General features: G+C 41.9%; 2 protein-coding genes across 2 annotated transcripts; both read right to left on the reverse strand.

Moving 5' to 3' along the window:
* LOC136753571 (maestro heat-like repeat-containing protein family member 1) lies at positions 1 to 6545 on the reverse strand. The gene is made up of 17 exons (XM_066710204.1): positions 6451 to 6545; positions 5922 to 6014; positions 5570 to 5696; positions 5307 to 5401; positions 5006 to 5158; positions 4337 to 4485; positions 3864 to 3993; positions 3636 to 3772; positions 3368 to 3505; positions 2992 to 3106; positions 2670 to 2807; positions 2152 to 2340; positions 1595 to 1744; positions 975 to 1100; positions 721 to 823; positions 495 to 560; positions 1 to 219 (listed from the first exon to the last, which is right to left on the reverse strand). Exons 2-17 carry the CDS (start codon positions 5961 to 5963, stop codon positions 137 to 139), a joined length of 1941 nt encoding a protein of 646 aa, XP_066566301.1. The 5' UTR covers positions 5964 to 6014; positions 6451 to 6545; the 3' UTR covers positions 1 to 136.
* LOC136754624 (maestro heat-like repeat-containing protein family member 1) lies at positions 6463 to 10387 on the reverse strand. The gene is made up of 9 exons (XM_066711047.1): positions 10309 to 10387; positions 9660 to 9688; positions 9128 to 9261; positions 8819 to 8980; positions 8290 to 8415; positions 8068 to 8178; positions 7402 to 7481; positions 6970 to 7075; positions 6463 to 6546 (listed from the first exon to the last, which is right to left on the reverse strand). The coding sequence occupies exons 2-8, from the start codon at positions 9667 to 9669 to the stop codon at positions 6970 to 6972; spliced, it is 729 nt and encodes a 242-aa protein (XP_066567144.1). The 5' UTR covers positions 9670 to 9688; positions 10309 to 10387; the 3' UTR covers positions 6463 to 6546.
* Between the last annotated feature and the right edge of the window lie 6669 nt (positions 10388 to 17056).

Consider the following 17056-nt stretch of genomic DNA (forward strand, 5'->3'; position numbering starts at 1 on the left):
ACCTTCTGAACCTCTTCAGTTCTGAAGACAAAAGCCGGGCTGTATCAAACTCTCTGTGGAGCTCCTTCTCACTATATGTGGGCGTGTCTTCAACATGAGGCGGATGCTTAACGCCCCGTGTCCCCAGCGTCACGCATCAGGGCTGGTGGACGCCAGGCATGGCCTCTGCTGCCGTCTTCTGGACCCTTGAATCCGAGTCCTTTAGGAGGTGAGAGAGAGCTGGGAAGAGAGAAACATGCTGTTGATTCACATTTTACTTTGCAGATTCACTGATTCAGTATAGGGTCTTGTACTGAAGTCTTAAATCAAAAGCTTCTCAAAAAGCATTACAACCTAGTTAAATGATGGCCAAGTATCACAATTGTTTTATTTAGGATTTTCAATATTATTGGACCATCAAAGTTCTGGTTCTCTTATCAGTTCCAGGAATAATTCACCACACACTGGGCCAACAGCATAAGACACAGAGTCATGAACCAGAGACATTCCTGTACCTCTTTTGAGTTTCCATGATGCAATGATGTTGCAGATGCTTTTCTCAATCTTTTCGAGAAGTGCGCCTGAAACAGAAAAACAACAGGTGTGAAACAGTGCGAGCTGCATAGCGGGACAGCACCACAGGTCACAGTTAATCTTTTATTGCAAAGAAACAAATAGCCATTTATATGTCTATATCAACAAAACTTTTTGGACAGAGCTCAGTTGCTCTGGCTTTCTTACCAATGAACACCGCAGCACTAGATCGGAGGGCAGGGCTGCTGCTGTTGGAGAAGCGCAGGGCAACATCTCGGTACACCGCCATCACACCAGGGAAATGCTCGTGCTACAAGAACAAGAACAACTTTCAGCAGAAAACACAAGAGGCAGTTCTCCAAGAGCTCCGGAGAAACACATCAAACATCGAGGCATGGAATACTCTCCCACACAAAATGAGCAAAACCGACCAAGAATCCCAAGAAAAAACTGCGACTTACAAGGAGAGCAGTCATATCCCTGATGAAGGCGGAGAAGATGAATTTCTCACGGCTGAAGTGGTCCTCAATCACCACGTTGAAACCTGTGAAATGTGGCGTGCACTGCTGCAGAACCAGCTGGCAAGCCTGGGGGGAACCACAACACAGCACTGGCTATTCAGGCATGACAGCAGAGAAGTGTTTTCACTTTGAGTAATGCAAAGAGAACTGCTGCTTGTTATTCTTTGAGGTCGTCAGCTTGAGTGTACTGTCTTTACCCCCAAAATATCCAATTTCCACAACATTTACCATTTAAAAAGAAACCCCCTTGCAGGAGAGATGAAGACCCTTTTCTTTCACTGCAGATTTCTGCATTTGTCTGGTGTATTAATGTGCCACTGCCAGCTTGTTCCTGTCTCCATCAGACAAGCACAGATCTCTCACAGCTCTTAACCCTCCTGCGCTCCAGCCAGGCTCCGAGTTCACAGTTACAGCTGTAAACCTGAGAAGCCAACAACCCCACGCTTTGCCTTCCAGCACGATTTTGATTAACTACTGGGAACCAAAGTGTTCACCAATGTACAGACGGCTAGGAGCCAAGAGATTTCCCACATTCAGTCATCACGACTCAGCGGATTTACCTGGGAGACGGCCAGGCGAGAGTCCTGGAGGTGGAGCAGAAGCCTGGCCAGGGAGCCGTGGCATTGCTTCTTTAACTCTTTAGACCCAGCAGCCCTCTTCACCAGCGCACCCAGCAGAAACACAGTGGCCCTGCAGATCTCAGCGTCCGGCTGTAACACAAGCACAGGATAGACATGGCACTTCAGTGCTGTATAGAATATGTATTATTTAGAATACCAAACATAATTATAAATTATAAATTGCACCTTTTCAAAAGGGACAGGACTGCTGTTTTCAATCGTGGAAATATTCCATTCTCTCTTCCCTATAAACCTTGAGGTGTTTTTCAAATCTATTTGTTAGATAAACAAAATTAAACCAGCAAACTGCAGACTGAATGAAGGCAGATTACAACCATGATATTTCAGGGATAGGTTAGTGAATGGTCAGTCAGCACACAACATCAGTCATCATATAAAGGGCTGACAGAGAGAATGACCAGGTTCAAGACAGAAGATAATCTTCTTCACTAATGAAGCCAAGGAAACAAAGGGCAGTGAACGATTCTAAGACTTACATTTTCCAGGCACTCCTTCGCTGTGTGATAAGCCTTGGGGATGAGTTTGTTTGCTGCTTCATCCGTACAAAGCTGGAGGATGGTGACCAGAGTGGAGATGGCCTTCAGGATCACTGGCTTCCCTTCCACCGCCCACATTGGAAGGGCGCCGGTCAGCACTTTCAGCTGCTCCAAAGCAAACCTGAGTATCTGAGCAGAGAAGAGAGCTGTGCTCAGCCTCCATATACACATGCAGTGCTACAAAGCTGTCAACTGATCAGGGACTCATCCAATTCCCACATTATACTCCTAAACTACGGCCCTTATTTCCTCCCCAACCAGTTTAAAATTAAGAAACTTGAGTCATGAAAACCTTTCTCCTGTATGTAGGTACACTACACACCCAGCTAAAAACAAATGGACAACACAGTGAAAAGAATTAGCCACATGGCTGGTGGATATGAGGCTTGCAGCTTCTCTTGCAGATGGGATCCTCAGAGAGAGAAGACAGACTGAAATGCTGGGCCACTTCTCTTTACCTCCTTCTTGGGCAGAGTGTTCAGCCCTTGGACAGCCAGTCTGACAGTGTCCTCCAGGGGATCCTCACAGAGTTCCAGCGTCCTCTCTGTGACCAGCACTAACAGCCTGCGGTCAGACAGGTGTGACTGCATCAGAAGCTTTAAACAAGGAAGAGAAGAGAGACAGATGAGTGTGGAGACACTGCAGGCACCAGCAAGCTCACTGTCCCAACTCAGGCAGCAGGTCTTCAGTTTGAAACTCCAGTGCATTCAATGGACATGGGTCACATACATGCCTCATCTCTAATACGATAACATGAAGGAACTGGGTGATGACACTCACTGCGGAGAAGAAGGCTGCCACGCAGAACTTCTGGCTCGCTCCCATGGTGCTGTATCGCTGCGAGAGCTGATGGACCACATCCGGCAGGACTGGGGCAGCAAACATCAGCAGAGCCCTGTCGTTCAACAGCACAAGGGTTAGGGGCCATTCTTTATACACTTGCTTTACTGCCAAGTAATTTATTTTGCAAGATTTTTCTCTAGTTAATGATCACCTTTCAATTATTATAATTGGCCTGACTGAGCCATCTACATTTCCCCTCTGAAAGGGTGTCTATGGACAGTTATTGGCACTATTAATCACATATACATGAACATCTGTAAAAAGGGGGTTTGTATCTGCTCTAGGCCTCATGCCTGGGCCTAGACCATCTTACCTGGTCAGCAGGAAGATGAGCTCAGGTTCCTGACCATGATCGCTGAACAGGACCCAGGCTCCGTCCTGATCCAGTTGATTTGACACATTAATCAGTTGTGCTCTAAACAGCAGCGCTTGCAGGGCTTCCACAGCGGCACTGGAGACAGAGAGGAACAATGTCAATCGACTATCGGAGACGAAAGGAAACGCGTTAAACGGTGAACGGTTCTGTTCTGGTGTGATGCTCTGGTGTCCGGCCTTCATCCCAGGCTCCCACATGCTTGTACCTCTTGACACTGAAGCCTGCTGCCGGAGCTGGATTCTCAGGACCCAGAAGAGGTAGCAGGGTAGAGAACAGTTCCTGAAATTCCATATTCACAGCCACCAGGCTGACCTTGGACAGGATGTCCCGTACAGCATAGACCTGACCAAGGCGAAGAGAAACAGATTGATTAAGAGTCTGAGGGGCAGTTCTGGGCCGTGCACTTGTCATGTTGGGCATTCTCGTCACTTACAGCCAAGACATTGTGATCTCTGCCTGTCGTCTGAAGGTAATTCACCAGCACCCTGAGTGTCCAGGGAAGCGGGCAGTATTCCTCAATGGCCCCCCACAGCTCCCTCTGCCACTGCCAGTGATAATTGTTGCTGAAAAACACAACCAAACACTCAGTGTGTGCTGACTTGCAATAAGTTACTGACTGTCTCTCCCTCTTAATTGTAAAGATACATTACAGAATTGAGCTCATGAGCATTAAACATTATATCTGAAACTGCAGATAAAAAGCGTGTGGACATTGTGTGGCTCTACTTTTCAAAGTGTTCCATTATTACTTCGTGACTCACAACTATCACGTGACCATAGCTGACAAATACGAAGTGTTTCGAAAAACATTTCACAAGCTGTGTGACTTAAAACATGTTTGTTCCCTTAAGAGAACTGTATGCATCATCTTCACAGGACAGTTAAGATGACGTCATCAATCCTCACCTGATAGCCGGTGACCTGTAGCTGATGAGGGAGTTGATGACCGTGACTCTGTCTGTCAACACGAGCTGGACAACAGCCTGCCTCATGCTGTGCCTCACACTCTCCTTCACATCCGACAGGCCCAGAAAGGCATGAAGCACTGGAGCAAACTGGAGACACAGAGTGAGCAGAGAACAGGTTATCATCCACACACACTCCTGCACACACTCAAATTTACTGCCTGCAAATGACACAGCTTGCAAGCCCAGAAACAGGATCCTTCTTTAACCTGATCAGGAAAATGTCTTTGTGAAGCAGAATTCATATTCATAACATGGAAAGCTAAAAGATCCTGTTTTGATCCAAGAATTTTGTCCTGATGGCCCCTGGATAACAGACTACCATCTATGTGTATAAAAACAATTGGCATTTATTTGATTACATTATGAATGGTACAGATCACACAATTCACGTCTGATTCTATAAAGAGTCACACTGACGAACATATATTCCCTAACAGGGTTGGTGCAGATTGGGTTGAGTGGTAGAAGAAACACAAGCAGGCTGGGCCAGACAGACATGTGCCCAGAGCTGACCTTCCTGTCCAGCTGCATAGAGGCCCAAACAATTGCTATAGAGCAGTTCAGAGCTGTAACACACCCTATAACATGAAAGCGCTGTTCCACTCACCATTGCAGTGAGCTCAGTGGGGTTAGCCTGCAAGAGGTCGCACAGGAGAGCGCAGGACCCATGGGCAGTGCTGGGCTGGGAGTCCCTGAGTCCCTGAATCAGACCCTCAATCAGAGTCTCCTTCTCCGGTTGAAGGAGGCAACTGCTGACCACCTGAAACACAGAGACACACTCTTAAAGTCCCTGTTAACTCATTAGGTTATACAGCTCCCCTCTCAAGACCCGTGGGCCAGGTTTGGCTGAGGGAAAGCGACATTACAATACAGCACGTTACACACGTCCCTCAGGACCCAAGCTTTACCTGGGTGAGAGCAGCGCAGGTGTCTGAGACAGAGGATTGCTCATTGATGCATTGCATCATGTTTGCCACCTCCTTGTACCTGTCCAAGTCATCACCTTTAAAGAAAAAAAAAATACAGTCAACCAAAAGGCTTTGACACTGTCAGGCACACGCATACACACGCATACATACACACACACACACACACACACACACACACACACACTCTGCAGTGCCTGCAATGTGAGGTGCATACTAAGTACTGTCTACAGCTGTTCCATTACCTTTCCCACACAGCCATAAGTCCAGAACAGCTTTGATGCCCTTCACTGCCTCCTTCATGACCGCAGGGTCATGGCAGTGCGGGACAAGGAAAGCCAGCAGTCGGCCAACAGGGACTTCCCATAGCACCTGTAGAAAAGAACAGCCACACAGAGATCAATGCAAAGACCAGTTTATGCCCCATTATCATACCCTCAAAGACACCTGCCCACCCTGTGAAAATCAACACATAAACACAAGCCACACTGCGCCACTGTCTGAAACCAGCTGCAACGACAAAAGCACGAGCTTACGCTTCACGGACAGTTCAATGTGACTGGCGCCCCACACAGAGAGGCCTGGATCTGGGCTCACCTTGATCCGGATGAACTGCAGGAGATCGGTCACCATGGTCATGGCCCTGAGTCTCGTCACGCCATGCGGAGAGGAACTCAAGGCCTGCAGAGGCTGAAGAGGGACGGATGCCAGAGAGAGGGAGAGAGAGCAAGTGGGGGAGAGAAAGGAAGTTAACAAAAGTAGAACTTGAACTGAATAAACAAACTTTTAAAATCTCATGAGATTAATCTTTCTTTATTTTAATGTCAGGACTTATAAGGAACAGAGGGACACAAGATGTTACACTGATCTACACTGTGCTAGAAAGGCAGGAGAAAAAACAGTGCAAGTGGTACCCTCTGAAGAAATCAGAATATCCACAGCAGTCCCTATTAGTTTCTATATCACTGCCCCTCATAAACCAATGGCACCTGCAGATACAGGCAGCTGTTCAGCATCAATTGATACAATAGTGAAATGTTCAGACTAAATGACTGAGCCCTGTCCAGTCTCTAACAGCCTTTAATGCAATGGTCACTCTACTGTAAGGCAAGGTAAAAGCGCTGACCTCCAGCAGTCCCAGCAGAGTTTCAGGGGTGAAGTCCTGCTTCAGAGTTTCTTTGAACAGGACGAGGAGACACTCTGCATTGGCCGAGTACAACTCCTACACAAGACAGATACAATCTATGAGATGTAACAATGGTACAGTATTCGTGTTATGGAGGTTAAGGGAAGGTCTTTAAATGTAACATCTGTAATCATATTTAATGTTCTTATACATTGATGTCATCATTTCTAGATGGCAGTGACTATACTACACTGTTAAAGCTCTGCGTGTTGTGGCCAGTCTCTCATCCCTGGACTCCAAGTTTAGCTGAATGTTTCTTACAGGAGACACAGGACAGATGATTGCATAGTATTGTTAAGTCAGCAATATTTGTATTATTATTTACAACTCAGAAATGCTATTCTACGCTCTGGAAATGTGAAATTATGAATAGAATGAGTGGAATTCCACAGGATAAAGTATTCATGATGATGGTCCTACAGGTACCCACAACTTGTGTTCAAACAGTACGTTACAGACCTAGAGTGAAGCCCCATGGGAGTCCACACTGGGAAGGGTCAGGACCTTCAAGACACTCAGCTGCACCAATTCCATCTGCTGTTTCTTTAAAACCGGTCTCACTTGGCTGGGGAAACAGGAGTGACAATGTCAGGTTATAGGAACCCCAGCAGAGCATATAATTCCAATCCATGTTGCTATAAATTGATCATTTCAGCCAAAACAGAGTGCTGATGCAACCCGTCAGAATTTCATAACGGAGGAACCACACAAATTCATATCAAGCCTTCCTATACCAATTTATTGTGAGGCTTATTTGACAACAGCACACATTTTGTCAATGTTTTAGGTGAGAGGCACTGAACTATCAAGAGTTAAAACACATCTCAGCCATGTGGCTACAGCGAGAGCTGGACAGCTGCACTGAAGGGTAGCTTTCTAAAGAAGAGTTACCTCAAGAAGAAGCAGGTGTGCAGGACCTGCTGGCAGATTGACGGGCTGGACCTGTCTGAGGGCTGATCCTGAATGAAAGTCTGAGGGGGACAAGAAAATGTGCTTTCTGACACACTCATATTACAGCATTCATGACTGAAGACACAACATACTGGTACAGACACCCATCTATGGGAAAAGTAATGATGAGTGGCAGGATATGAAAGTGTACTGCCTATATTTAAATTTCAGACCTGTACAATCATGTTAAGCAGTAACAAGATGCTTGTTTACAATCGATTAACCAAAATCAGACCAGTTAAAGGATGTGACGCCACATGGAACCAGTTTCACATTGGCATATCACACATTTGTTGGAAGCTTAACATTCCCGCCCAATGTATTTAATTACATGATACGACAGTTCAGGAGATCAGTAACTCTGCATAAACCAGGATCTATCATTTGCTTAAGTCTTAATTCAAATCATGATTCAGAAAACTGAGCCACAATACATTCCTCAAACATTATATTGAGATGCTTTTCCACGTGGCGATTCTCAAACCATCCTCACCCTGCCTGCACACTCAAGAACAATCTCAAAGCGGGGGCAGTGCTACGATACTTGCAGGAAATAGAGAATGACAGGAGAGTAAGCCTGCCAGTACACAATGAAAGCCCACTGACCATCATGACATTGAGTATCTCCCGTTTCAAAGGGAAGGTCACACCAGCGGCCCTGACTGCGTGAGCCATGATGCTCAGACAGAAGCACACGCTCGCCCTGACTTCAGGATCCTGGAGGGGGAAGAGCACTCAGTGTCAGTCTCTGGAGGTTGTCGCAAACAATGAAATGGGCAGGTCTGGACAGTCATACTGTTTTTCTTGTTTTAGATGTATGTTGTCTACCTTGGAGGAGAAGAAGCAACTCAAGTCGTGAAGAATGACATACTTCAGGTATGCCTTCAATTTCTTTTCAGGGATCCGGAGGGCGATGAACCCGTAGCACAGAACAATCCTTCTGTACAGACTGATCTGCAGGAGAAAATGCAGCAGGTTATCCAAGATGATGGTGATGTTTTTCATGTCTGCTTTCTTTGCTCTTTACTTGAAGGCAAAAGATCTGACCTAGGAGCTTGTTCCCTCAGGACTCCATATTCAACAGTGTAAAGACAATCTGCCACTTAACTGATTAACTGACATCACTGATTATAAAATGCCATCATGGCACAGATTGTGGCCCTCATTCAGGGAAACTCTGAAATGTTGTCTCAGAATTCAAACTGGAAAAACATCATTTGAAATTGAAGTCTATAAGTTACTGATACCAATTAAGGCAATTTCTAATAATGGCAGCAGTATCACGTATTAATAAACACACACAATTTATATTCTGTAGGCATGTGTGGAAAGTGTGAACAAGCTGTTGAAGATGTACCTCATCTGTGCAGTGGGCCTTCAATTGTAGCTGTATGGAGCCGGTCAACTCAGAGAACCCCAGAGACACAACTGATGCCATCAATCTCCCTGTGTCAGGCAGGGCCTCTTTCCTGGCAACTTTCTCCAATGCCTCGAGTACAATACGGTAATCTTCTGAAGCCTACAGCAAGAACAAGGAAAGAAAAATATATACTAACTTCAGTTTACTTTCATCATCATTTGAACCCTATTCATAGTAAGCTTTGTTGAGGCTGTACTTTAGATATGTTTTCTTTCAGACTGAACACATTCTGATTAAGGATGTCACCTGTGGGTTGTCCAGAAGGTGCTGCTTGAAGAAAGGCAACATTTTCTTCAGACAGTCATTGACATTGTCTAAAAGACTTTGAAACCATTCAATGTGTTTTGCGTCGTACACAGGGGTGGGCAGCGGAGTGTTCACTGGAAGAGAGACACACATCAGGCTGTCAGAAGACATTCAGCTGGTAATACCATATATATATATATATATATATATATATATATATATATATATTTATTTTTATTTTCTTATTGACTATCATCATTATTATTTTTTACATCCTTGTGCATATTTTGAAAATGAATGTAAAATGTTTTACTGCTTTAAGTAGCATACTTGCAATTTTCCTTTCACAGTTTACATATATGATTACTGACTCTTAAGACTTAAGAACAACAAACTATAAGTTCATTTGGGTTCTCTATGAAACCAGTGGGAATTATGGCTGTATCAGTACTTCAGATATGTGGGTTTAGCTGTGTTATTTATTTTAAAGCTATCTTACAGAAAAGGCCTCTACACAATGAACACACTGTACCTTCTGCCATTGTCTTCCTTTAAATTCTTCTACATGATAAAATGGAAAAAGACAAACACACACACAGGTTATGATGACTTGCTTTGACTTGTTATGATGATGATATACTAATTAACACAATGAATAACACGTTTTAAATGTGTTAAAGAAAATTAAAATAAATATGTAGCCTACGTTTTCTTTATTCAAATTGATTTTAGCTTTGGAATTTAATTAAGTGTGTAAAAACTCGAGTTTAATGCCTTCTGCTAGTACAGCAACACCACGGTTGCATCAGGACCTAGCTAGCAAAAATTACACTTGCACTAGATCACCAATTTACATTTTGGTTTCAATTACATAGATATATGTATAGCCTATCCATTTACATAGAAAATACTTTGCAATTTATAACATATATTTGAGTTATTTCCAAATCAACATGTTTAATAGAAAAATATAGGTAACTCCAGTTGACTTGGTAAGCTGCATTTCAAATGTTATGCTCCAAGGTAAACTCCTCGTAAGTAGCATATTGCAATAGTATCACCAATGAAAGCCTTGCTATAGTAGGAATTTCTAAACTGCATATGGCAGACACAATGTCCTCTCCAATGATATAGGATATGAATATACAAATAGAACAGAAATAAATAAAAGGCAATCTTACCAACTTACAAACAGGTACTGGCTTTATATACCTCTAGTTTGTTAGTGAACTGTTAGTCTTACATCGAATGCAACCCAAGATTACGTTGACTGTGACGTCATACCTGATTGTCGACGGGGATGTAGAAGTAGTAGCTAACGGGGGCGGAGCATGCGCAATACACTTGTGTTTCAGTTGCATTATCTACAATAGATATAACCTCGCATCTAATTGCAATCCTTTTCCCTTTATGGTTTTGTCAGCGATTTGAATATTTGAGTCTCTTGCCCAAAGCATAATGAGCTTAAAAGTCAGTTTAGAGTAATGTTGAGATATTTGATTGTAAGATTATCATCAATTAAAGCTGTGTTGCTTTATATTAAGAATTTCCTAAATGTATAAGGCCAACACCATATTGATTTTTTGGGTGGTGCCCAGCAGAGGTCAGAGCCCCCATTATAGTTGAATTAATGAAGTAAGAACAAGGCAATACATAAAAAGTATAGAGGGAGTCATTTTATTAAAGCCTATACGAGAGCCACAGTATAGATTACAAACAGCCTGTCGGCACAAATCAATCAATCAATCAACTAATATCGTTATTTGTTTCAGATTTGAATTGCAATCGTTATGTCCACAATGCTGGTCTTGCTGAGCTGCTATTGAAAGCTGGTAAAGTGTGTATGTAGTCCATGTGATAAAGCCCCGCAATGCACGTCTCCAGTCCTGAAATGCAGACATTAATGTTGCTTTGGTTTTTTAGAAAATGTTAAGAGCTCCTTTTCAAAAGCGATTTTGCACACGGAACAGAAAGTTGGCTATTTTACTCCAGTAAACTTTGAAAGCCACGGCTTGTGAAAACTCATTTTCTTACCCTGTGGCGCCGGGCCTTTCTCTTGCGTTGATTCAGCCTGTAAGACTGGTGTGAAAGTTTGACTTTCACTTGAATCTTCCCTTTCGCTTTTTTTTCCTTTATGTATTTCAATTAAACACGAATATTAATTTTGAACCGCCATTCAGGGTCAATTAAGAGAGGAAGTTAAAAGCAACGCCTGCCAAGTTACAATATTGAAGTGGGATCTGTGTACGCATTACATGTTCGGTAAGATATCTTCACATATTAGACAATTATGCAATGAAGTCAGACGTTAAACAATCAACGATAATAACGAAATCCATGCAGGCACTGAGATAGACAGTCGGCAGGACCCAGCAAACACACTGCGCTCCGTGAACAGTTCAGTGGTTTTTGGGCAGCGGGCAGGTAGGTTACAGGGGCTCTCGCAGTTAAGGGGGAATGTGGCTTTCATTTTATAAGTCAGTTAGTTAAAATTAAAGAGATTGTTATGGTTTCCCCACATAGGCTATTTTACCAACGTGTTTTTAAAATGATATGCAAATTAAACTGAATTGGTGGAGCAGCCCATGTTGCTAAATATTGGGGGAGCGCTGGCACCACTGGCGCGTATATCTGTCGGCCTCTGGGCAACACAATGCCCCACCAAACCTCTCCACTGATATACGATACCAATATACAAAGACAACACAAACTAATAAAACACAGTCTTACTAACTCAAGAATAGTTAGTTTTCTCTTATTTGTTACATCGGATGTAATGCACAGTGTCAGCGATGAGAATGGCGATTATATTGCATGCTTTGAATATGCTAGTAAATATTAGATTTAATATAAATGCCTTTTATCTTAATATCCGGATTTTTAAACTTAGTCTCATCATATTATTTCAGACAAGAAAAATTGTAATATAGACTTCATGTATGAATAATTTTCAATATTTAGAATTGAGAAATGGGATTGAAAAAGCTGGGCCCAGGGCCCAGTTTTTCAAAACTTTTCTAATAGGATGTAAGTAATCAGATTGGATTAAATTGGAGGATTGGGTATTTCAAACCTGAAAAAGGAGATTCTGATCTTTGAGGTTGGGATTTGAATCTGGTAATCCAATCCTACCTTTAATCAAGCTTAAAGGTTGTTTTGGGGTTTTTCAAAACTCAAGGGTGAGATAAGGATAGTTTTGATGCTGAAATCAAGATAATCTTGATTGCACTGGAAGGGTGGATTTAGACATATTGTGTTGTTACTACAGTGGGGAATCTTGGAAATGATATACAACTTGACTATAAATCATAAACAGTACTTCACGTTTACATTTTATTAAATTGACACAATAAAAAATAACAAAACAAAATTTACAATTTAAGCAATGGAAAATAATACCTGCAAATAAACAATTGTCTAAAGTTCTTCATCAGAAAAATTAACCCCAGCTTCTTGCAGTTGTTTTTGAAGACAAATGTGCAATTTTGCTTTTTTCTGTTGGAGCAAGGTCAGCATGATTTGCTCTTCAGCTAGACTAATCTGTTTTTCAGCTTTTTCAGTTTCCCTCTTCACAAGTTCCCCACAAGCCTCATTGTTGTTGTTGTTTTTCTCAACATATTTTCTTCTTTTGTGTGTGGTTCTACCTCTGGAGAATGAGGATCTTCTGATTGTTGTGGTGTGCCACTAGCTGGTGGGTCGATCTCCACAGGTCAGGAGGTGGTCTTCTGACTCATTAAGGGGATCAGAATCCCTAACATCATTCTCAGTCCCACAAACGCCTGACTCACCTCCTTGTGAGACAGATGAAATGCCATGCAGAGCCTGAGATCTTGGTCCACCAGTGATTATATCTGTGAATTCTCCTCATTTATGTGGCTTGTTCCCTGTTTGAGGGTATTTTGACTCACTGTGGTCTTTGGTGGCCTTCTGCTTTAATTTCTTCCACCGTAGTTTAACTTGTTCTACTGTTCGCAGCTGATCAGTTCCTGTGGTATTAACATTGCTGGTAATGTCAATCCAAATGTCATGCTTCATCTTGGCTGTCACTGGGGTTCTCTGACCCAAGGTGTTGAATGTGCCCATTAGGCTGTCATAATTGACCCGTACTCCCTCCAGTAGGGCATGCGTTTCATGAATGGTGAAATTGGTCCCCTTCGAGCTAGTTGCTGGTACATCCATTTTCTTTCTGTCCCTGCAGCTGTAACTTGTTGTTCGTATTGACATATGCTAAATCATGTTCAGGTGTCAAACCAGGAGAGGTTAATTGAGCAGTCTTTAAAGCAATTGTAGAAACAAGGGACCATTCCACAACGATGGCATCCACTGTTCACCGTCTACAACACCACAGGAGGAGATATACCACAAGGGTTCACACTGAACACCCCAAACCACTTGAAGAGTATACAAATTATGAACTTCATGCATGATTTAGATTTGGTCGGGAGGACATTGAAGTTATGCCTTGAGTGTGGAGGAACAGGTCCTGATGGCTTTGCACTTCTATGCATGTGGATCATTTTACCAAGTCACTGGAGACAGTTTGCGCTTCCATATATCCACAATTAGTTCTTTGGTACACAGAGTTTGCTCTGCATTGGCCAGCCTTCTCGTTTGTTTCTTTTCCAACTAATCCAGAACACATCAAGAGGATCAAGCGCATGTTTTTTGATTTGGAAAAAATGCCAAATACTACTGGGGTGATAGATTGCACCCATGTCCACATCCAGCATTGCAGCTGAATGGACCAGCTGGAAGGTCAATGGGAGATGCTCTAGTGAAACTTTGTTATTAAAATGGTCTTTGAATTAATTAATTAATTAATTAATTATAACAGTTTTCAGAGAAATGTGAAGTTTTGTGTTGTTCATTATTTTTTTATCCATTGAGAGTTGAATTTTGTCTGTAAGTTATCTTATGCACTTCACGTATGTATGTGAATAAAAGTAGCATACAAACTTCGTGTTACACTTTTTTAGTCTAGTTCACTCATGTCTTTTTGGCATAACATGCTAAACGGAGGCCTATTCAAATCAGGATTCTGTAATCTTGATCTTATGGTATCTGGATCAGAATGATTCTATCTGATTATTTTCTGAAAAACCAGCACAAAATCAGCAAGATTACTCTGATCCTGGATTGCAGAAAAGGGGATCATTCTGATCCAGATCAAAAGTTTTGAAAAACTGGGCCCAGTTGTTCAGGGTAATCTGATCAGATTTCGGCTGTCAGAGATTGGATCAAATCTTGAAAATGGGTTATTCAAAAGAAAGAAAAAAGATTGTGAAATCGGATTAGATCACGTAATCCAGTCTGCATTGGCCAAAACTTTTTAGTAGGATGATCCCGGCAGAAGGGTGGATTCAGGGTGGATTTCAGTAACAAAATGTAATAAAACTTAAAAATTGGTCAAACAATACAACATTTGTATCATGTAGTATATACATTTATTTATATTTTGCACTTGATTTGTTTAACCGTTCCAGTGATAAAGTAGACATTAGGCTACTTATTAAGCCTTTCAGTACAGTACAGTTAAAAAAAAAAAAGAATGATTTTGTCCCCATAAAATAATCCCCCAAACAGCTGTCAATATCAAACAAAAATAATATATTTAATTTGAACTGTTATTCATCACTGTATATTAATTACAATGACACAATCATCAGAGAAGAACCAGTCTAAAGTAGTTATTTATTTGTTGTGGGTCAGATGAGGGGTCTGACTGTTGAAAATTGAAAATGGAAGAGGATGTTTGTATTGTTTTATTGTGCTGTTTTCTGTCTCTTCAATAAAAACACTTAAAGTGACCCCACGCTGGCTATTCTGCCTGCTGTTCTTTACATAGCTAGTTGCCTACACTGTGATATGTAGTCCCATTTAGAGCACTGACAATGCGGATTTGGTAATCTTGAAAGTTTGTATCTGGATAAGGGTGATCCAATCCAATGTTGCTTTGATAAACCAGCCCAAAAGTAAGATGGATTACCTGATCCTGGATAGCAAAACATGGGATTTCCAAATCCGGATCATTCTGATCCAGATTACATTTTTGAACAACTGGGCCCTGGCTCCACTACACCTCCGCTGACAAGTGATTAACGTTTTTGTTTTGTTCAATGGAAGCTCAGTCAAATACACAGATAAAAACAGCAAAATATGGAAATACAATTAAACCAACAAGTCTCGCTTCACCTACTCATAGTCATAACATTTTTTTTTTTCAATTGTAACTGTTGGTTCTGCAGTGTGTGTGTTGTCCTGTTGTGAGCACAGTAGACTGGTAAACCTGAACTCTTGAGATTAAGCACAGTACTTCCAGAAAAAATATACCTGTATCTTGAATATTCACATCCTGTCATAAGTCACATACATCACTCTTAGATTGAGTTATTACATTTATTTTATTATGCACCATGTTTCAACTCAGTTTGTTTTCTCATGTTCCCTACTGGGCCATCTAATTTATGCATAGCTATTGTGATTGTGGGCACAGCATTCTGTAGCCAAGACCTTCATAGAGCATCTGTGCATCATACTGGACCACCATAGTGTAGAGCATCACGGCTTCGTATCCCTTTTCCCTGGCAAACTCCTCCACGGTGCGGCACTGGGCTTAGGCAACGCCCTTTCAATAGCAAAGTCACTGGCATTAGAAACATTGGAAACACACACAGAAATACTATAGCTGATTTGTGCTGTCCTTCTCAGTCCCTGCCTACCTTGAACTCGTTTAACAACCTGCACACTAGACCCTATACCCACTAAATTACTACAGCAATCTCTGCAATTAATTGTCCATCTACACAATATTATTAATGCTTCTTTATCCTCAGGATCTGTTCCTGAATCCTTTAAAGCAGCCAGCTGTAATTAAACCAGTTTTTCCAATGCTGACCGTAATTCACTTAAACATTACTGACTGATTTAAAATATTCCCTTCCTTTCTAAGGTTCTAGAGCAGTGGTGCACAAACACAGTCCTGAATAGCGCAGTAAGTTTCATCAGTCACCTAAAATCGCACATTTCCACAGACTGTGACCACATGGAAGTTACTGATCAATTAAGCAATTAACTTGTTCAATTAAGTGAATTCTGGTCATTGAGGGCTGATAAGGGTAGTTCATTTTTTTTATACCAAATCTCTACATAACTTCATTTCACAAATCACTTGCTTAATTGATCACATTGAAATGGTTTCAGGTGTTAAGAAATTGATAATTAAAGGTTACCTATAAAAAGTTTTTTTAAAACTACTAATATTTCTTAGTGATGGGAAAAACAATTGAACCAATTGCTTCAAAAAAGATTCACTGACCATAATCTATCCTTTGGATCACACTTTCAGAATGTGGAAAGATTTTCCTTCCTCCTGATTAGAAACATTGCTAAATTAAGACAGTTACTCTCATTACATGTACTACAGTATTATTATAATTTATTTTTTGGCCGACACCCTTATCCAGGGACGACTTACAGGATATAAGAGCAATACAAAAGTGCATTAAAATTACAGATCAAGCATAATACAAATACAAATTCAAATTTACAGAAGCGCATAGGTAAGATATACAGTTAATATACAATACAAGTCCTACAGCCTACATTGTAATAGCTAACAAGTGCAGACTACAGAGAGGGAGGCCGCCCGAGCACAGCTGAGGGAGTCAGTGACTGCCAGAGAGCCGTCTCAGTGGAGTGAGCTGTGCGGAAGCCGGATTGCAGAGGATCCAGGAGTGAGTGTTGGGACAGAAATGCAGAGAGCTGACAGTGGACTGCACGCTTGAGGGTCTTTAAGAGGAAGGGGAGTAGAGAGACGGCTGTAGTTCTGAGGAGAGGTGGGGTCAAGGGTTGGTTTCTTGAGGAGTGGGATGACCGCAGCTTGTTTAAATGCAGAGGGGAAACAGCCAGAGAGGAGTGAGGAGTTGAGGA

The sequence above is a fragment of the Amia ocellicauda genome, chromosome 1 (genome assembly GCF_036373705.1).
Source record: "Amia ocellicauda isolate fAmiCal2 chromosome 1, fAmiCal2.hap1, whole genome shotgun sequence".
Classification (NCBI taxonomy): domain Eukaryota; kingdom Metazoa; phylum Chordata; class Actinopteri; order Amiiformes; family Amiidae; genus Amia; species Amia ocellicauda.